General features: G+C 49.2%; 1 protein-coding gene across 2 annotated transcripts in view; it reads left to right on the top strand.

Moving 5' to 3' along the window:
• Positions 1 to 2,370: 2,370 nt before the first annotated feature.
• The window catches only part of Slc25a48 (solute carrier family 25 member 48), a 40,296-nt gene continuing 20,697 nt past the window's right edge, over positions 2,371 to 21,969 (top strand). Inside the window, exons 1-5 of one of the 2 annotated variants that reach the window (XM_076938932.1) lie at positions 2,371 to 2,487; positions 3,616 to 3,818; positions 8,225 to 8,268; positions 14,836 to 14,907; positions 16,798 to 17,056. In XM_076938932.1, coding sequence (XP_076795047.1) covers positions 14,887 to 14,907; positions 16,798 to 17,056 — 280 coding nt within the window. In that variant the 5' untranslated portion in view covers positions 2,371 to 2,487; positions 3,616 to 3,818; positions 8,225 to 8,268; positions 14,836 to 14,886. Of the gene's footprint in view, positions 2,488 to 3,615; positions 3,819 to 4,029; positions 4,261 to 8,224; positions 8,269 to 14,835; positions 14,908 to 16,797; positions 17,057 to 21,969 lie in introns of those variants that run through there. The other variant, XM_034509674.2, reaches the window with a different exon arrangement.

Below are 21,969 nucleotides of genomic sequence, written 5' to 3'. Positions count from 1 at the left end.
TAGGATTGTAAGTGGAGGGACGAGGGTGTAAATTCAGGAAGGTTCGTGGACATCTCCAAGGTACCCCATATCTACATACAGACAGGAGACAAAGGAGGGGCGAATAAAGCCACCGCCCCTCACATTGGGTCAGCAGCTGGCTCAGGTGTAGACGGTGCGCACAGGGAGGGACTGAGTCCTTGGGTAAGAGAAGAGTTGGCAAGCTGGAGCCTTCGGCTGAGTAGATTCTAGGCACAATCAGGAAATGCCAGGCTGCAGAGAGAGCCTTTCCTGACTTCTGGAAAGACTACTACTCCTGTGCTTCCCAGTAGTTTTCACGTTTCATCCCAGGCAAACTGTCTCTTCCTTAGCTGCGTTCTCAGAAGGAAAGACTGGCTTTTATTCCCCTTGAAGGAGACAGTGAGAAACCAGAAATGGGCCCCATTATCCAAGGATTCCAGTGCCCCACTCCCCACATGCCCCTACCACACAGGCGACACCGCTGGGGTTCCCTGTGTGGAAGAACTGAGGGGGAAATGGAATGGAATTTCTGTCTCTGGCAACCCCGGGAGCCCCCCCCCCAGAGTCTCTCTGTCTCTGAATCCCCCTCTGAAAGGTTAACTCTGAGCCCTGGTTTCCCTGTGAGCCAGTAAGAGGACAGCTTAGATTCTGACAGTGGCAGCGGCACTGCTGCTCCCTAGAGGCAAGTCCAGGAAGTGAGACAGCTTTGTTCCCTCTCCTGGAACCAGTGTTGTTCTGGGTCCCAAGCCCCAGGGCTCAGGACTCTGAGGGTCTGCTCCACGCTGCCACATGATGTACGGTTCTGTCAGTTCTCCTTGTAATGTGCTTCAGGACAGGTTCATGCATGCAATCAGGACTGTGAGGGCTTCAACTCTTCTCACTGGCAATGAAAACAGCAATACCCTAGGCCAGGGAGGCCTCATCAGGCAGCAATGTTGCCTGTCAACTCAAGACCACCCTGACACAGGACCGAGGAGCTGGCAGTCTGCCTGGAAGTACTAGGTGGTCCTACAAGAGTGGCCTTGGGATCTGGCTGGCTTCACATTGGATGTACTCCGACAGTAAACTCACCAAAAGGCCGCTCTTGGGAGACCTTACATTTTCCCAAAGGTTCCAGGCCTGGATCATGGGCCTAGCAGAGCACAGTTTTAAGCCTAGTTCTGGTGGTGACCATGTGACTGAGTGGGTCACTGTGCACATGAAGGGAGTGTAGCCATAGGCTGTGGCTTTTCCCTCTGTAGGACACTGTAAGACTCCCCTCGCCAACCCCTGCTTCATGCTTCATCCCACACTCAGTTGGGTAGCCTTGGCTCTAGAATTTAAAAATGAACTCTGTACACATCCCATGGAGGAAGGGGACAGGGCTACAGGAGGACCCCAAGCCTCACTCCTCTGCAGACCCTCTAGCAGGGGTCAATAGCCAGAGTCTTGCCTTGGGAGGAGAAGCCTGGACACTGACCCAAAAGTATCATCCTGGGACAAGAGCAGATCAAGCAGAGACACTTCCTAGAGGCAGTATCCATTACTCCTCTTACCCTTGAGTGCTGTGGCTGGGACCTGAGCTGCATCCCTGCTGGAAGCTAGCTGGACACTGCTGAACACAAGGTCACCCACTGAGGCAGGGGAAGTCAGGACATTTTGAATGGAACAAAGGTGCCTCGTGTGGCCAGCCTGGCTGTCCCCGGACTGCAGCTGGGGGCTTTGCTGGGTGTGTGGTCTGTTTACAGAGGGAATCTGAGGCAAAGAAGACCATCTTTTGGCTGTGACAGTGTGGGTCGAGCCAGAATCTGGTAGGGATCTCCTGCCACCAACCCCCTAGCTATGCCTGAAAAAGTCTTTGGACCACTAGGTTCTCTGAGCACATGGCTCTGAGAGGGTGTGGCTAGAGGAAGGGCCACAGTTGACTGGAATCACATTGTCAGGCCAGCACAGGACAACACTAACACCCACCAAGTGCCATCTCAGGAGGGGGTTGGGGTAACAGTGGCTGTGTACATTCTAGAGCACATAAATACAGGAAGGGGAGGAGTGGTGTGCCTTGGAGCGGGTGGGTGAGGAGTGTTTCTGCCAAGCTGAGAAAACAGGACTTGGGGCCTGGAGGCTTCCCCAAAGTAGAGAGGTGTCCACCTCAGAATTCTGCCTGAGAAGAATGTGGCTGTCTGTGGCTTCCTTTTTGGCAGCTGCTTAGCAGGGGTGGGGGTGGGGATGGGGGAGCTCTGGGGGGGGAAATGCTAGCTAGCTCTATCACTTTAGTTCCTGGCAGGTCCTGGAGGGAGTCTCCAGCCCTGTCCTTGCTGTTCTGAAGGCTGGCCAGGACATGCTGAGGTCTCCAGGGCTGGGTGTGAAGTTCTCTGAGAGAGCCTCACCCCTATGGCAGGTTCTGCTGAGTTACTGACTGAGCCATCAGAATGCTGTGATCGCAGAGGGTTGAATAATAATCTTCCATCGTCCATCTCTGTATCCGGCTAGCATCCCTTTGGCTAACAGGTAAAACATCCGAAATGTGTGGAGACCGCTAGCTCCTACCAACACAAAGCTGAGGCGTCAGAGGGCATCCGTAGCCTGTAGTGGATGGAGTCCACATGCTTTACTGTAGCCTGCCTGCTGGGAACATTTGCTCCCTTTGTAGTGAGAAGGCTTCCCATGCAAGGGGGCGTCCACTCAGGCTAGGCCTGTCCACAGAAGGGGGCTGTGTGCCCACATCAGAGGAGCTCCAGGAGTTTCCTTCTGGGTAGTTTCTCCCTGACTTTTTTCCCTGTGGAAGCCAGGGTTAGGAGAAAAAGCTGGAATCTGTTCAGATGTAGAGCTGGCCACATTCATCCCCTGCTTTGGCCACTTTTCTGAAGGATTATCCTCTCTGTGTGAGATGCATACACATTTTATACTTTAAACATACCGGCTTTTCTAGCTTGTGAAGTGGGGTTCACAGATGTGCTGAAAAGGTAAGCCCCGGCCCACAGAGGAGGCTTTGGTTAAGTGCAGGATTTATTTGGAGCGAGCTTGACACTGATTTCTGGGCACGGTGCCTCCCACTACCTTATTCAGTTTCTCTCTAATAGATGGGACTCTCAATCCAGGGCATGCGGCCGGTGTGAGGCCTGGAGGAGGAGAGGGAGTCTCAACTCTAAAAGTGGCCTGGGAAGTTCTGTGTACTCCATCTTACAGTGAAACTGTCCGTGGCTTTCAGTCAGCTCATCAGAGCATTGAGAATTTCCGGTTTATAGATATTGTTCAATTACTGTTTTTGTGCATGTGTGTGAGTGCATGCATGTATATGTAGGTGTGCCTGTGAGTGTATATATGTGTGCACATGTGTGTATATGTGTGCTTGCATATGTATATGCATGCATGCACACATGTGTATGTACATGTGTATGTATAAGCATGTGTACATGTATATGTGTTTGCATGCATATGTATGTGTGTGTTTGCATGTGTATATGTGTGCATGCACATGTGTGTGAGTGTGTGTACATGTGTATGTATATGCATGCACACATGTGGAATGTGTGTGTTTGTAGGCATATGTATTTGTGTGCACGCATGTGTGTACTTGCATGTGTATATGTGTGCATGTGAAGAGAACCTTAAATCTCCTACTCTGTTTCCCACTAGGCTGTCAAGTGAACCCCAACTCTGACTCCGCCCCCAATTCTGAAGTTCCTGGCATCCAACCAAGTCCGGCATTTATATGGGTTCTGCGAACCCAAACTCAGGTCCCAGGCTTGCATGGCAGGTGATCATTCCCACTAGCCCGTCTCCCCAAACCTTCAGTTACTGCAGGGCTGTCTGCCTTTAACAAAGTTGAGTCTTCCCAGGTGAGTTCTATTGCAGGCATGTTTGGTGTTTCTAAAGCTTCCCTCCTTCCCTCTTTTGATGAACTTTGCAAACACATCCTAAACAGGGGCTGGCTCTTCGAGGGTGGGGGAGAGGCCATAGGAACCAAGAGAAGTCCCCTCGGGGCCTGGGCCCGCCCCACTGAATCACACCTTGCCTGTGCCTTTAAGATCCTCTGGGGGCGGGTTGTCAGCTACCCGCCCCCATTCGCTGACAGCCAGAGCGCGGGTGGCTGGAACTCTGGAGTTTAGAGAAGAACTTGCAGAGTGACCGAGTTGCGCCTCCGCTGTGCTCGTGAACCCGTGGGGCCATGCCCGGCACACATTGAGCGGGCGTAGCGCCGGCTGCGGGAGGGCGAGGCGCACGTCGCGTCGGCCATGGGCAGCTTCCAGCTGGAAGACTTTGTGGCAGGCTGGATCGGAGGTGAGTGTGCTTGCGAAAGACCCCGCACCACAGGGCAAAGTGCCCGGTGGCGCCGTGCCAGCTGTTTGCACCCGGTGTGCTCGGTTAGTGCGCTTTGCATTGCGGGTTTCATCAGGCACCCCGGAGTGAGCGACGCCTGCAGCACCGGGTGTCCCTAGCCCAGTCCGCTTGGCTGGTCCTGAGATCCCTCCTGGTCTGTGAAGCCAAGCCCTTTAAGATTCACGTTGATTTCCTCGGGCTTCTGATTTGCCTCAGCTTAGGCCCCAGCAAACTTGGGTCCCATAATGATTAAACCGCTGGTCAGAGTAGACAACCAATGGAGCCACCCCAGTGCGCGCACACCCTTCAGTGACCCGGGGCGCACCTGAGTTGGTGACACATCTCCACGAAATTGTGCTTGGGTTGACGCTTGGCTTGGCTGCTGAATCCCGGTCTCAGGGTGGCCAAGAACTTGGACTTCAAGATCAGATTGTCTTAGGGGCGTTGCTCTTGAAGGGAGCGGAGCCCGCAGGACAGGGAGTGGAGCGCTGTTACAACGGAAAGGAATCCCTCTGGTCTGGCGTCTGTCAGCCATCAGCTCTAGCCTTCTTCGGTGTCCCCATCTCCAGCTCTTCTGGTCCTTTTGGTTCTCTACCTCCCCTCAGGTGTTGCTACATTCGGTATCAGTTTGGCTGGCCAAAAGAAAGCAAAATAGCTGGGAGTAGTTATCAAAATAAGTTTCTGAATAAAGCCCAGCTGGGGCTTGCTGTGTCCTGAGGTCTCTGACAAGTCAGAGGCTGAGAGCCTCAGGCTCACTGCAGGGCAGGTCCCATCGCCAGTCGTCTGCAACCCATGGACCGGATGCTTAGCAGGTTTCAGGTAGGCTGAAATGCCTGTGCTGTGTCCTCAAAGGTTTGTATTCTACATTAAAAATTTCTCCAGCTCAAATGGATGATTTGGTGGTTTTTTTAGTTACCCCACCAAGAAGTAAAACACCCCTATAAGCTGTGTAGTATGTTTACGCATGCCTCATCTCCCCTGTAATTCACAGTTGTGCCCCCCACCTCTCAGAACTGCCAGTGTCCTGTATATTTACTGTCCTTGGCTGTTGTGTACTGACTCCTGCAGCGTGTGCACTTTGCTCTGCTTATACGTATTTCTCTCATTACATAGCACCCCAATGGAGTAGATGCCTTTACAGACTTATTTAGTGGAAAGAGAATGGAAATACAGAACAATTTGGTGACTTTCTTATGGTGGGTGTCAGGTACTAGGATTCTAATCCAGGTGACATGGCATCAAAGGTCTGCCTAGAGCCTTGAAAGCCCATGAACCCCCAAACTTTCCAATAGCGGTTGTCTTCCTTCATGACATTGTGCAACAAAATTTCACTACGACGTCCTCCACATTTGTTTGAAGTTCTGCAGACTTTCCAAATTCTGGGAACTACTGCCCTAGCCCTCTACTTTTTACTTTGCATCCATGATTTCAGGGAGATAGTGAGTGTGGTCAGGGAGATGCCCGTGGGCAGCTGACTCTGAGCTGACTCCAGACCTGAAGATGCCTGCCCTGCTCTGGGCAGGGAGACGAGGCGTCCTAGGAGCTGAACTCCTCCCTCCCTGCTGGACAGAGTGTAGCTTTGTCTGCATCTGCTCACCTCTGGGCTGCTCAGTTCACAGAGTGTGGAGGGTGAAGAAGACAGGAGGTTCTAGACCAACAAGTGCCCCTGTTGCCTGGCTTGTTAAACTCACTTCTGATGGCAGAGTTGTTGTCATCAATGTAGTGGAGAAATTAGTCCTGGAGAAAGAGCCCTGTGTGACTCTCGGTTGCTGGGCACCACATAGGCTTCTTATCAAGATCTGGGACTGTTTTACACGAGAATGTGTGTAGCCAGGTATTCTGTCTGTCTGCCTCTCTCTCTTGCTCTCTCTCTGTCTCTCTCTGTCCCTCTCTACCTCTCCTTCTGCCCCTCCTCTCTCTGCCTCCCCTTACATTCCTGCTTTGAAGTTACCCATTTCACTGTTTGCTAAAATAATGCTTTAGAGTTTACTGTTTATCATGACCAAAGAAGAACCTATATCCATTCAGTGGTTACTCCTAAACACACCCCCCCCCCATACCCCTGGAACCTATTTATCTGTTTTCTGTCTTGAGGCTTTCCCTGTCCTACATAATTCACTTAAATAAAGCTGCATGGCATGTCTGCCTTTTGTGTCTGGCCTCTCTTGCTTAGCAACTATGGGTTTTAAGGTTTGCCGACATTGCAGTAGGGTTCGGTACTATACTCCTACCTGTTTTGTGACCCCAGATAGAGTATGAGTGACAGACCAAAGAAATGATTCCATCAAAGTCTAGCTTAACAAGTCAGTGAGTTTACTGGAGTTACTTACAGAGGTATAGGCAAGGAGGTATAGTTACAGGAGCCTGGGTGACTCACAGGTAGCTGATACGCCGAACACACACTCCAGCATGGCTGATCGCTCCTGAAAGCTGCTGCATACATGTTCTCAGTACAGCTGGACAGTCTCCTCTCTCCAGCAGCCCTGTTTTTGTACCATTGGGAAGAGAATCCTGTAAATTTTATAAGTTTCAGGAAGTTCTGAGACTTGTGAGTTTTACTTCCTGAATGTTAAGGATCCTCCAAGACAGAATGTTTCCATTTGGAGGAAATGGCTACATAGTACTAATAGCAGCTAAGTAACAATCCATTTTTATACACCGTGTTTGTTGTTTGTCAGTTAATGAACATTAGGTCTGTTCCCAACCTTTGTGGCATGTGACGAACAGTGTGCTGACCATGAGTGTGCTTGTTTTGTTTGAGTTCTTGCTTTCAGCCCTGGGGTTATATCTCTAGGATTGAAAATACTGAGTCATGTAGTGATTCTGTGTTTAACTTTTTTTTGAGGAATAACCAGTTTTCTAGAGCAAAGGCTCTGTTTCCTTCAACAACATACAAAAGTTCTAATGTCTCAGGGCTAGAGAGGTAGTTCAGAAGAGTCAACACTACTCTTCAGGTACAGTTCCAAGCATCCATATACTCACAACTATCTATAACTGTGGTTGCCGGGAAGCAGACTTCCTCTTCTACCCTCTCTGGACACTGCATGCATGTGGGCACATACATACGTGCCGGGAAACATTCATTCACATAAATTTTTTTTTTAATTTAATTTCTTTTTTTTTGAATAGCCATTAAAAATTAATTTCTTTATATTTTTGTTAATGCTTATTGCTTCCTTTTAGAAAGTTGCAGCCATCCTGGTGGTTATGAAGGGAAATGTTATTATTGTTTTGATTTACATTTCTCTAGCGACTAATGATGTTGAGTCTACAGTCTTATACTGTTGGCCATTGGCATGTCTTCTTCAGAGGGATGTCTATTTGGCCATTTAAACATTGTTTTATCTGTAAGAGTTCTCGGGGTGTTCTGGATTTCAGACCTTTAACAGATATGTGATTTGTAAAAGATATCTACGATTTTAAAGCTATTTGCCTTCACTTTCATGAGAGTACCTATTATGATGTCTACTTCACCTACTTTGTTCTTTTGTTGATTGTGTGTGTGTGTGTGTGTGTGTGTGTGTGTGTGTGTTTTACTGTAACTATAAATGTTACAAAACCAGGTTTGTAAAGTATTTCCCACATATTTGATTCTTTATAGTTTTAAGCCTTTGGTCTATTTTGGATTAATTTTTCTAGGTAGTAATGAGGCAGGGGACTAACTCTGTTCTTTCGCATGTGGATATTCAGTTGTCTTCAGAACCTTAATTCCTATTTTGGGGTCCTTTTAAAAATAAGGCCCAGGGTTGACTCTCCTCTCTCTGCCTCCCTCAGTAACTGGACCAGGCCCTGGAAGACTGATCTCTAGTGACTAACTGTGACTGACGCCTGCCATGCCTCAGCTCTCTGACCTCTTTTAGGAGCTGGCAGGGACAGACCAGGAGTCCAGAGTTGGGGTGACCAGGTGTTCTTCTTTGACCTACAGGTGTATCCAGCGTCATTGTTGGCTACCCTCTGGACACAGTCAAGGTACAGTAGCTGTGTTTTCATGACCTCTTGGGGCAGTACCTCAAATGGGTCTTTCCTGGGTCTGTGCCTCTCTCTCTCTGATCCCCCCAGAGACCCTCCAGCCCAGACTCTCCAGTGCAGGCCCTCTGCTAGTCCGGGGAGGTAGTGCGGGGATGTGAGTGTTAGGAAACATTGTTTCCATTGCTGTCTCCTGTCCACCTGCAGAATCTGGTGAGTTGATGAGAAACGAGCGATGGCTCTCCGCTAGTTCTCCTCCTCCTCCAAGTCCCTGGGGAGCTGAACAGTCAGGGAAGGTTTGGAACGTGAGATGCAGTTGTAGGTTTCCAGCCATTGGAGAAGACATGCCAGGCATAGGGGACAGCATGAGAATAGGGGGTAAAGCAGGGACCCTGGGTAGGGACTCTGCTTGGGAAAGAGCAGCAAGACCAGATTTGCTGATTCAGCTGGTTCTGTGTTACAGCTATGGGCCCAGATTTAGGTAGGTCGGCCCTCAGTCCTTAGGGCCCTTGGATATCAGGTTGGCCATTTAGACCTAGGTTGGAATAACCTGAAAAGGCACATAGGTGGGGGACTCTGGAGCCAGCAGAGCCATCCTGACATTCAGAGGTATCCCTGAAGGAGTAGGAGGGCATGTCTCCAGCCATACCACGAAAAACAGAGTGATGAAGGGATAAGATACCCCAAAAAAGGACATTCTAAGTCCTGCCACCTGCCACCCATCTGTGGTGAGCAGGACCCAGCCAAGCCCCAGAAACATGACCACCAATACTGCTCTTGACTCTGCTAAAAATCCCTGGACTGTGTACAGAAGCAGCTCAGAGGCCTGACTCACGGGTCTGCAGTTTCCTTCTGCCTGTGTTCCTCTGCATGTGACAATGAGCCCCTCCTAGGTGAGTGCCCGCTTTACTCTCTGCATGCTATCTCTCCTTCAAGGTGGGGCTCAGTTATTATACCTTAGCTTTGTCAGGAGAATACTGGCTAACCCTGCTACCCCACTTACTCAGACTCGCCAAATTCCTTCCCAGTCTACCCGCACCAAAGGCTCTCCTGACAGACAACCAACGCCGCCAGTGGGATCAATTGCTAAGCACACTTCTAATCAGAAATCCTGAGCTGTGGAACTGCGCAGGCCATGTCTCCAGACCCTGATTGGGGCAGTTCCTATTTGCAAAGTGTGTGTGTGTGTGTGTGTGTGTGTGTGTGTGTGTGTACTATTTAAAGCTTTTATTAACTTTGTTCTTTGACAACTCCAAGCATGGAGTCAGTGCGTTCTGATTGCTATCACCCCTCCCCCCATATTAAGAATTCTTACAATTCTTAATTCTTAATCACAGGTGGTGATGGTTACAAAACAGGAAAAGAGTTTTCAGCTGTCAGTCAGGCAGAGCTAGGAGACTTGGGTACCAGCACACTGACTGAAGATAAAAAAGACAGTTTAACCTTTTCAGAGGACAATTAAGCAACACTCTCACATTTTCAAAGGCCCCAGACCTTTGCCTTTGTCCTTGCAATTTTATTGCCTTTTCTGCCTGTGGCACTCTCTCTCCTCCCCCCTCTCCCCTCTCCCCTCTCCCCTCTCCCCTCTCCCCTCTCCCCTCTCCCCTCTCCCCTCTCCCCTCTCCCCTCTCCCCTCTCCCCTCTCCCCTCTCCCCTCTCCCCTCTCCCCTCTCCCCTCTCCCCTCTCCCCTCTCCCCTCTCCTATTAAGCAGGGCTTAATTTATTCTGCCTTGCAGGGTAACATTGGGGGAGCTGTTCTTGATACCCAGGTATTACAACTGAGAGCCGTTAGTTTAATATCATCAATGTAAATTAATCAGCTGCCCAGTTGCCACATCATTGTAACCAAATTCAGAGAATGTGTTTCAAGGTCCCCAGTGTAAACGGTACATGTACGTTTCTCTTTGAGGGCAATATGGAGACACCTCAAAAGTCCCCTCGAGTGGCTTCCTAGTGGACTGCCCATGGATTGCTCATCAGATTTGTACCTCTGTGTCAGAACATGGGCATGTGGCATCATTTCTCTAGTTGAGCAGATAAAAGGGAATTCTTGACAAATTATCGTTGAATGGGGTGTGAAGAACTGACCTTTACAAAGATGACTGGGGTATTAGTTTCTTGGGTTGCTGTAGCACATTGCCACCAATTGTCTGACTTAAGAGAACAGAAATTAGTGCTGGAGAGATGGCTCGGTGGTTAAGAGCACTGGCTGCTCTTCTGAAGGACCTGAGTTCCAACCCCTAGCAGCCACATTAGGTGGTTCATGCATGCAGGCAAAACACCCAGACACATAGCTAAAAATAAATACATCTTTAAAGCAAACAAATAAGAGACTCTGACAGTCAGGAAGCAGAAAACAAGCTCAAGGTGTTGTACCCTTCTGGAAACCTCAACGGGGCTCTGCCCGATGTCTTCTTCCTGGCTTATTCTGTCGCTGCAGTTCTGAGCGCAGCCTTTACTACTCCTCCACCTCCACCTCCACCTCCGCCTTCGTGTGGCCTGTGTCTCTTGCCACAGATTTGTCTCCTTTCTAAGGACACGGCACACTGGATTCATGCCATTAGAGAAGTGAGTACCTTCGCTTCCTGCATAGTCAAGCCTGTCCCCTGCTCCCAACACACACACCTGAAAACGCCAGCACCACCTTCTTCCCATTCTGTTCTGCATCTTAGGAAAACCCTTCTTCCTGTCAGAAGATCCAGGCATGTCCAGCCTGAGGATGTCTTATTGACACCCCAGTGTGGTAGTGAACTCGCATGGTCTGCCCTGGATCTAACCTCGGGCTCTTGTTTGCCCTGGAACATCCTTCTTCCTTCTGGCTAACATTTTTCTCTAGATTCCCTGCCAACTGAAAAGACTTGGGCAAATCTAACTAGGAGTCCAGTCAAGCCAGTGAGATAGCTTGGCAAGCAAAGTGCTTGCCTAGAAAGCACAAGGACCTGAGTTTGATCTCCAGAACCTATGTTAAAATGCCAGGCACAGTGACACACACTTGGAATCTTCACACCAGAGTTGGGGAGACAGAAGGATCCACCCACTAGTCAGTCTTACCCAATTGGTGAGTTCTGGGACATTGAGAGACCCCCATCTCAAAGGAAGTGGTCATTTTTTCTTTTTGAAGTTGCCTTCAGTCCCTGAAGACAACATCCAAGGTTGTCCTCCAGCCTTCACTTGCATATGTGCACATGTATGTCCCCTCCATGTATGTGTGTTCCCACCAACACAATAATAGAAGAATCCAATGTTAGCTATAACACTTGCCCTCTGTGGGGTCTGGATGAGAATGGCCCAGAAGGATCATGTTGGAATACCTAGTCCGCAGTTGGTGGAACTGTTTGGGAAGGATTAAGAAGTATGGTCCTATTAGAGGAAGTGTGTCACTGGGGGTGGGTGAGCTTTGGGGTTTCAAAAGCCCACACCTTTCCCAGTTAGACTCCCTGTGACTCGTTCTTCTGGGTCAGATATAAGCTCCTTGCCTGTCTGCCTGCTGCCATACTCTCTGCAGTGATGAAACTGTATGCCCCCAAATTGAATATTTTATTTTATAAGTTGCCTTGGTTGTATTGGTTTTTTTCTTCACAGTAATAGAAAAGTAACTAAGACATACCCATTCCTGGCACCGAGCCTTTCTCATTTTCTTGACTGTAAAAATGGATAAATAGCACCTCCTAGGTGAGGCTGTCATGAGACTTGTCCAAGGGGGTGCTAAAGTCAGAGCAGGGAGCAATTCATACCTCCCCTGATAACTTGCAGGGGTAGGAGAGGTAAGTGAGAGGCCTGCCTGAGGGCTTAGGACTCATCCGTGGAGCACCCTGATCATCTGGCCCTGAGTTGCTGGCCTCAGGCTAAGGCTCCTTCCCCTGCCCTGGGCTACTGTCTGCTCAGTGGCGAGGAACTAGGGTGTCTGATACCTAGAGCTGTGTGACAATATGCTGGGCTGCTTCAAGCTGCCACAGCAACATGGGAACTAAAACCAGCAATGTTCTTCATATGCAAGGTGTGGCAAAGGGCTTCCTGATGCCTATATGCAGTCTGCAGTCCGTGCACATGGATAACCAGCTCCTGGGGTAACCAGGGTCCAGGAGTCTTGGCTTGACCACTGACCACAGCATCATGCCAAGGCTCAGCATGTCTGATAGAACTTTGCTCACAGCCCCGAGGAGACTCTTAATGAGCTAAGCCCACACATGGGCTTTGGTGCTTTGATTACTCAGGCTTGTGGGGGACTTGTTCCTCTATGGTCATCCACCACCCTGTCAGATCTGAGGCCAGTGAGTGATACGTAGGGTATAGACAGAGGGAGGCCTACATCACTTTCCGTAGTCCTTGTCATTGTCCTGGCTGGGAAAACCCTACCCCAAGCTTAACCTCTGTGGCTGGGCTTAACAAAAATACTATAAGGGTTCAGCCCCCACTCTGAACACACTGAGCATTTTAGGGTGTCTCTCCCACCCAGCCCTCTCTCTCTCTCTCTCTCTCTCTCTCTCTCTCTCTCTCTCTCTCTCTCTCTCAATATATATATATATATATATATATATATATATATATATAATTTTGGAATTACTATTTCTCAAAGTATTGAAGTTTACTGTCTGTTATATATTCGAATTGTTTTGCCATGATTTTTAAAAAAAATGGTTTATTTATTCTTTGAGTACAAAATACAATACATTTTGGTCGCATTTATTCCCCTATCTCTGCTCCTCCCAGATCCACCTGACCTTACTACCCACCCTTCTCTGTGTTAGCTCTAACTTTTTTTTTAGATTTATTTTATGTGTATGAGCATTTTTTGCCAGCATGTGTGTCTGTGAACCCTGTGTGTGCAGTGCCATCAGAGGCCAGAAGAGGGCATCAGATCCCTTGGATCTGGAGATGGCAGTTGTGAACTTGCTGGGGATCAAACCCAGGTCCTCTTTGAGAACAGCAAGCACTCTTAATCCCTGAGCCATCTCTCCAGTCCCTCTTTTCCTTTAAACCCATCTAGCCCAGTGTATTTTGCCCAGCTATTCTTGGGGATTTTTTTTCCCCAACCTCACTAAGCTATATTATCTATGAGGGCTGAGATTTTGCTGTTTTTATTGCTGAATCTTCTGAGGGTTGGAACAGATTCAGATTCAAGACATTTAACAACTAGTATCTGGCAAGGTGGTTAACCCATCTCCCCAGTTATAAACCTCATACTGATAGACAAGCTTGATAGCATTTCCCCTCTGTTATCTGTGGCTACTAATAGATGCCAATCAAATTGTGGGCCATGCTAGAGGCCACGCTGTTGCTCAGATGCAGGTGAGTAGGATGGGACGGTGGGTCATAGGAGGCTCTGGACATACAGTTAGACTTATGAACATAATGCATTCCTGTGTTAGTTGCACACTTAACAGTCACCTTTAGAACCAGATGTGCTAGAAGATACCTATGCATATCATGGAAGGTTGGGGCTGCAGAAAGATGCCATCTGTGAGACTGCCACTTTGGTGGCCTGTTTGGGGTGAGGGTTCACTCCTTGCTGCACACTGGGTACTGCAGGGGACAGGACCTTTGTGGGGCTGTCTCAGCTCTTAAGAGACAGTGCAGGATATAGGGACTGAGAAAGCATCTTAGGGAGACTGTCAAGCAATATAGCTAAAAGAGAAGTGGAACTCTCAAGAGTCCAGGACAGGCATGATTCTGAACAATCCTAGGAGCTCCCTCGCTGTTCTGTGACTGTCATTGCTCCTGACCACTCAGACTTCCTCAGAGGGTGGTCATCTGCCTTTCCTGTGTAACCTTTTCAGTCACTGCAGAGTTGCAAAGAGTTGTGCCAAGGCTGTGCCCAACTCCAGGCAAGGGCAAGAGGAGAGGGCAATAGGGGGTTATGTTACCCATGGGGTAACATAATATAAACTCTACTTACTGTATGTAAGCTCAGACCCAACAGGAGAGCAGGAACTCGAGGAAATTCTAGGGGACCAGCCAGGACAGAGGTTGGAGGGAGGAAGTATAGGTTTGGTTGTCATGGAAGTAGGCATCCACTGGAAGAAATGGCTCCGAGGGTGACGGGCAGGCCAATCCCCAGAGTGTCCTCGGCATAGGAGGCATCTGATAGGAGGCCCTGGAGAGTTTTAAACAGAGTGACATGATTTCAATTATTTTAAGAAAAATCAGTCTGGCTGTGGCACAGAGGAGCCAGAGGTGAGAGGGAGACACTGGGGCCGAGGCTGTGTTCTGGTGAGAAAGGGGTAAAGGCTAGAAAGATGCCTGCTGGGAAAAATCAGCAGGTGTCCCCAGAGGCATTTAGAAGGGTGGAGTGAGAGACAGCAGGAAAGGGACAGAACCCAGGTCTGGCATTTTGTACCTAAGAGGTTGGCCGCTGGAGTCCAGTGACCATCATCTGATCCAAAGCAGCCGTCTGCTTCATGGGACTGGGCTGGGTGGAGAGTAGAGCAAGTGTCCCTGAAAATCATGTGGCACCCGGTTGGCCGGGACTGAACCTGGTCCTCCTCCCTGGGTGGGTCTCTTGGAGTAGGGTGTCTTTGGGGGCTTGTGACCTATCTCTGAGTGGCTCTCTGCCCTTGCCTCTCTCCTCAGACTCGCCTGCAGGCTGGTGTCGGCTACACGAACACGTTCAACTGTATCCGCATGGTGTACAAGAGGGAGCGTGTAAGTGCCCTGGGGTAGGAGGGGGGGGGCCGGCCAGGGCCTCCCTTGGACCTCATGGACCAGGATATAGTCCTACATCACTGCAACAGACGTGAGGCAGCTTGTGCCTGCTGTGGCTCACCTATTTCTTCTCATCTTGCACCACATGGCAAATGCTACCTTACCTCAGCTTACCCCTGGTCACTTAGTCCACTGCTGGGAAGAAACTTCCCATCAAGTTTTGTATGAACTCTCTGGAGAAGCTCTGAGGAATTTAGAACCACGGAATGGAAAGTTCCTGCATAAATAAGGCGGACACAATGATTGCTGGGAAGCTGAGCCTCTATCTGGATGCAGTGGGAATTCCCGCCCCCACCCCCACCCCCACCGCAACACTGAGGTGCTGATTTTCAAACAGGAAATAAAATAATATTTTGCAACACCAGCTTCCTTCTTAAGACTTAGCAGGTTACTTTCTAAGACTACCCTTTGGGGAATCTAAAAAAATTTTAAAGTTACATTTAGGATAAAATTTAAAGAAACAATCAAATGTGGTCCTTCATGGCAGCTCTGCAGTCCCCCCTGGAAATGTGCCCAGTGAGATTGTTGCTGTCACAGGCCACATCGTAACAAATGCCCTAGGCTTGTACAGCCTCCTGCAGGTACCAAACTTGCCAACAGACGAATTCATCTTAACTGCCAGTGTAGCTTTAACTCTTGATTGGCCACTTTGAAAATCAGGGTGAGTAATGCCAACCTTGTACTTGGTGTTCTTAGGTAACTGGGTGTGATTCCCCAGCCTCCCGAAAGATGGCCGTTGGTTCTTTTCTTTGGCTCACGTTCCCTGAAGTACTCGCCAGCCAGTGTCCCGGTGCCAGGGCTCTCTCTGGTGAGGACTTCAGGTGTGATTTCTCAGACAATGTAGCTCAGTGTTTCAAGTTATGGAGAAGAGCCTGAAACAAGGCATATGCAAATATGCCTCTCAGATCAAGATCATCTGTGGCATAGCTTTCTACATTTTCATTTTGTTACGTGGCTTCTCTGAACTTCCTTGTGGTTGGCACATGTGTACCATTTCAGGTCTCCTGATGTCTGTGGAATTTTCCAGTTTCCCTTAGAGCACTTGTGGTCTTATTGAGACCACAGTTCGAGACCCTGCTGGAAGCAGTGCTTCTTGCCTTCCCCATCTCTTGCTCTCCCCTTTTCTTCTCCCTACGTATGCATGTATGTGTGTGCCTGCGTGCATCTGTGTGTGTTTGTGTCAGGAGTCCCTTTCTGAGATGCTGTCCTTGGTACTCTTGGAAAGTCCCTTTGTTAGCCTGTCACCACAGACTTAGTGAGTTGTACAGTGGTACCTCTTAGTTTGTCTAAACCCTCTATCCTCTCCTCATCTGCCTTATCCCCAAGACTGTGAATTCAGTGAAGCTGAACACTGTTTTGTTATTGGTTTGACTCATACAAAGTAATGAGAGAGACAGACAGAGACAGAGACAGAGACAGAGACAGAGACAGAGAGAGAGAGACAGCCCTAGCTTTGCTTGAGTGGCTAGTGAGAAGATGTGTTGGTACTTGACATCTCCACTACTCCTTAGGGTTCCTCTGCAACCACAGTCTGATTTTTTTTTTTCTGGCTCTGACACTGCCGTCTGGGGCATGCATACATCTGAGGCCAAGACTCCATTGTACAGGCGGAAGCTCATCGTTAGGGACAGAACGACTGCCTGAGTTGCGTGTGGCCTTCCTCCTCTGTCTTTTCTGTGTTATCTAGACCTTTGTTGGAGGCTCTTCTGTGGCACACTGGATTAGTAATTCTGAGCTTGGGGGTGGTGGTGGTCCCATGCCTGCTATACAGAAAGCCCCTGAAGAGTGGTTTGACCTCACGCTTCCTCCCATTGGGCCCCCTTGCCACAGGTGTTCGGCTTCTTCAAGGGCATGTCCTTCCCCCTGGCCAGCACTGCCATCTATAACTCAGTAGTGTTCGGGGTCTTCAGCAACACCCAACGGTTCCTCAGCCAGTACCGCTGTGGGGAACTCCAGGATGGCCCTGGCCGAAGTCTGTCTGATCTACTCCTGGCCAGCATGGTAACTGGTATGGTCTCTGTTGGGCTGGGCGGCCCCGTGGAGCTCATCAAGATCCGACTGCAGATGCAGACACAGCCATTTCAGGAAGGTAAGAGGCCGATGAAGAGAAATCTGGTGTCTGAGGATCTGTGGCCCTTCCCCACTGTCTGGATCTGGGGTACCATTGTTCATAGCTTTATTAGTGAGCAAGACCATCCTCCTCCCTGGTCACCACAGGGGCCATCTCATTTTCTCCCCTTGAGAGTTTTCTGTGCTGCTCTTGAAAGTGGCTTTGACAGAGGAGGAAGGAGAAGAGAGAGGTGCACACTGTGTGTCACCTTTGGCTGAGTTGGCCCCTGGAGGAGGCACAGTTCAATACCTTCAGTTCTGTTCTTGGTTCATTCACAATTCACTATGTCTATAGAATGGAGGGGCTGGATCTCTGGTCTTTCCTGTCATATTGTATGTATGATGAGTTTCCCCCTTCGTCTTGCTGGCAGCCTTCAGAATGGTCTTTGCGTGACTCCTGTCATATTATGTATATGATATCACCCACCCCATCCCCGCCAGCAGCCTTCAGAATGGTTGCTGTGTGATTCCTTTGCACACTAAGGCTGGGGTTCAACTGTGGGACACAATAGGAGGCCCACAAGCTCACTCAGGCGCATCCTGGCCCAGATCCATAAGCCCCTGTGTTGGTAGTGTCTAGTGCAGGCCCCGAGCCCTCTGAGTAAAAGGCTGATGCTTCCCACTGTACACAGGGAGGACCTGGGCCCAGCTGTTCTGAGGATATGTGTCTGTCTCCAATATACAAGGTCAGTGTCAGGGTGGAAGGGATACAGAATCACAACAGAGACACCAGGGAGCTATGGGGCAGGCCCATCTGGTCCTATCCCAGGGGTGAAAGCAAGGGTGTAGGGAGAGATTTCAGTTGCACTGAAGGCGGTAACCCCAGTAAGCAGAGGTCCTAGGAAACACGCCCTCTCCCATTTTGACGATATACAATCTTTCTTTTTGGTTTCAGTTTTCCTCTTTTGACTGAGACATGAGCCCAGGATTTACCTCATTGTGTACCTTCCTCTGCTGATGGGAAACAGCAACCCAGGCAAAAGGGGGTGGCACCCATATCTGAAAGCTGCAGGAGGACAGGCAGAGGGTAGCAGGGTTGTGGTGACCTTGGTATTGTCCTTCCAATGGGACAACCAGGACACTGTTTCCACATGGTTGCTGTCCTGTGGCCTGTTGTGTTTGGAGCCTCTGGTTTTTAAAGACAAGGCAGAAAATTGGACCTTCCCGTAAGATATCACAGTTAAAAATTGTCAGGTACTTTAATTACATAAGCTCGAAGAGACAACCATGTGGCCGACATTTGGACTGAACAGAACAGGGCCAGGGCTGACTACAAGTATGCAGTCTCAGCTTCAGGCCAGGCCCTCGTGACAGCAGCATTTCCAGGCAGTGTGGGCACCATTTGGGATCCCTTGAGTTTGTGGTTTCAATTCCAAATTGCCAGTCCACGTCCATGTTAATGATCATGTGCCATGAGAGGCAGCTGGATGTTCTGAAGCTAATTGTCAGATGATGCTGTGTCATCTACTTTAGGACATGTGATAGGTGGATGGACTGGAGGTCAGTGAGGTAGGTTGGGTCATCATTTTTGGGAAGAGCCAGTGACTTCCTCCTGAATGTGTATTAATGGTGCTCCATGGCTGAAACCTGATCAGAACAGAGGAAATGTCCCTCCGTCCACATGACCCGCAGTAGACGCACGCTGGGACTCATTAAGGTGCCTCCTTTTGATAATCTTTCTTAGGTTAAGGATTTTAGGAGAATTCACCCAGACTATGCACACAATTTTATGTCCTCTCATGCTCCCCATGGAAACAGACACATTTTCTATGTCATTCAAATGACATACGCATTTATTTAAAATAGGTGTGATACTTAAAATAGGTTTGCATTGTCCCCTCAAAAGTATGCACACCCACACACCCACATGCACACACAAATGCATACACACGCACACACATAGGCACACGCACAGACACACAGACAGGGTCAGTGACCTACAGTAAGAATTCCATTTCTGGAGTTAGGCTGTCAGCAATCCTATCTTGCCCAAACTGAGAAAGTTAGCATGATTCACTGGGTGCCACCAAGCTTCAGCTGTGTCACTTCACTGCTGGGACAGACTGGAGGTCCTTGGAGCTCTTGGCACAGCGTCTGGCATGTTGAAATTGTGAAGTAACTGTCACCTGTACAGTCGGTAACCATACTATTTACAACTCTCCCTGCTGGTGACCATTTAGCCTGGTTGCCGTTTGGCTTCACCCCAAACAGTGGAGTTATCAGCCACTCCTTGATAAAGATGCTCCTCCACTGGGGCGATTTCTCTCCATGTGTGGGCTCTATGACTCATGAGTGGGCCCAAGGGTGTGGTCACTTTTAAGATTCTTGGCACACATCGTGAAACTTATGCAGAAGGGCCTTGTCACCCTGCATTGGCAGCTGCTGAAGTTGAAAGGGATCACTACTGTACAGATGTGTGGCTACCAAACACACCACACACGTGCACACACACACACACATGCACACACGCATACATGTGCACATACTTGTACACTCACACACATATGCACACTCACACACATGCATACACACTCAGTGCACACATTCACACAACCACATACACACGCACACACACACATGAACACTCATACACACATACTCAAACAATGCACACACTCACAATACACACACGCACACACACGCACATGCATACCACACCTACTTCACACGTCTCCAGGGATGCCCCACAACTTCCTCTAGACTCTTTAAGCTCACCACAGCTAGTCTTCTGGGGCTCCTGCCCATTGGTAAGCAAGGAGGAATGGCTTGGGCTCTCAGAGGTGCCCCTCACAATGAAGAAACCTGCCTTCCCTTCAGCATTGTTACTGGCATGAATGAGCCTACCTGGGGGCCCTATTAGACCTGACTGGAAATTGAAGCCGAGTGTTGACACCATCAGTCCCCCTGTTGCCCTATCAGGTTGTATCCTAGAAGCAGATGGCCAGTGGTGCTCTCCTCTGCCTGGAAGCTCTTAGGTCTGCACATTCACTAAGACCCTGAACTGTGGCTCCCAAGGCCCATATGTAGCAGAAAGAGGTTGACAGATTCAGCATTGGCCATGATCCCAGTCATCTGCAGGCCCAGCCGGAGGCAACTGTGCTGTGTTCTGCCTGTTGGCATTTACTCTGGGACTCAAGCCATCCTTCATACTCACTTCCTGGGCCCCTCTGAGCCGCTCAGAGTAGATTAAGCAGAGATATGGGATACACAGCACCAGTCTTGGGGAAGTCACACACATATATGTTAAGGGCCCTCTCTGGAACCCTGGACTCTGTGTGGGTCAGGAAGGTACCCGAGAAGCAGCAGGTGTGATGAGTACTGTCCCAGTGAGTGCTGAGTAAGTAAGATCTGGGGTGGGAGTGTTTCCTATTGAAGGAGCAATGTGGAGCAATGGTTAGTGACAGGAACCAGTGTGTGGTGGCAGGCTGAGTAATCTGGAGGGTAGGAACTCTGGGAGATGTGGGGTGAGTTGGGAAGAGTTTCTTAGCCAAGGCTGAGTGAGATTCTGCCCCACAGTGAAGCATCTGGCCTGCAAAGGGAACCCACCAGAGTTGTGTCATAGGACAGCTGGACTTCTGGACTTAGGTGCAGGTGCTTGGGTTGTGGGACTCACTTGTGCTTCCCCAGATGTTTGAGATGACACAGGTAGTTAGCTCATCTGTGAACTCATGACATCTAGGAGCAGAATCCTGACACACTGGGGATGTGTGTGTGGGGGCCAACTCCTTGGGGGAAATTGACACTTGTGGAAGAGATGGAGTTGACAAGGGAAAGGCTTTCTTTTCCAAATTGGAAGGGGAGGAGAAAATACAGAGAGACTTTGAGAAGGACACGGAGGGTATGCTGGACTTGGTGCCATCACAGGGAAGATGCTCTAGCTGGACCAGGGGCCACAATCTAGCTAGGGTTGGAGGAGATGGCCCTCCATGCCAGTAGGGGATGAATGGTGAGCAGAAGAGAAGGCCAGCTGAGGGCTGGATCCAGGCGGTTTGGGCACTCTAGAACACAAGATCTGTATAGCAACAGAGATGGCAAGACCTGTTTTCTTGCTTCACTGGGTCCTCAGAGGTCCCCAGTTGGGGAGGACATGTCCAATGCTTCTGTGGTCCTGGGTGCGTCAGTTTCTCTTTCACAGAATAGCTGGATTACTGCTGTACACATGTGTGGCTACCAAACATACTATATACACACATGCATACCACATATGCACAGCACACATGCACACACACATGCACACACACATGCACATATACACACATATGCATAACATACAAGCACATCACACATGCACACACACATGAACACCACACATGTACACACAGGTGCACACACATGCACACAACACATCTTCAACACACATGCATGCACACATGCACACACACAGACCCCACACATGTACACACATGTGCACATGTGCACACTATACATGCACACATGTACACCACACATGCATACCACAATACACACCATACATACATACCACACAAACATACCACATGTTTACACACACACATGCCAACACACATGTATACACACAGGCACACCATACAAGCACATACATGCCAACACACATGTGCACAATGCACACATATATGCACACCATGCATGTACACACATGCACACCACACACACTCTACTCTTCTCCAGTTGGGAGGCACAAAAGATATTCTAAGATTTCTTAAGTGAAGAACATGTCCAATGGTTCTGGGGTCCTGGGTGCATCAGTTTTTCTTTCACAGAATAGCTGGATTGCTGCTGTACACATGTGTGGCTGCCAAACACACGATATACACACATGCATACCATACACACACATGTGCACACCACACATGCACATCACACACGCACACACACATACACACCACACGTGCACACACCACACACAATGCATAA

Source organism: Arvicanthis niloticus, chromosome 8 (assembly GCF_011762505.2).
Source record: "Arvicanthis niloticus isolate mArvNil1 chromosome 8, mArvNil1.pat.X, whole genome shotgun sequence".
NCBI lineage: Eukaryota > Metazoa > Chordata > Mammalia > Rodentia > Muridae > Arvicanthis > Arvicanthis niloticus.
The sequence above is the reverse complement of the archived record's forward strand: the minus strand, read 5'-3'. Positions and strand labels throughout refer to the sequence as shown.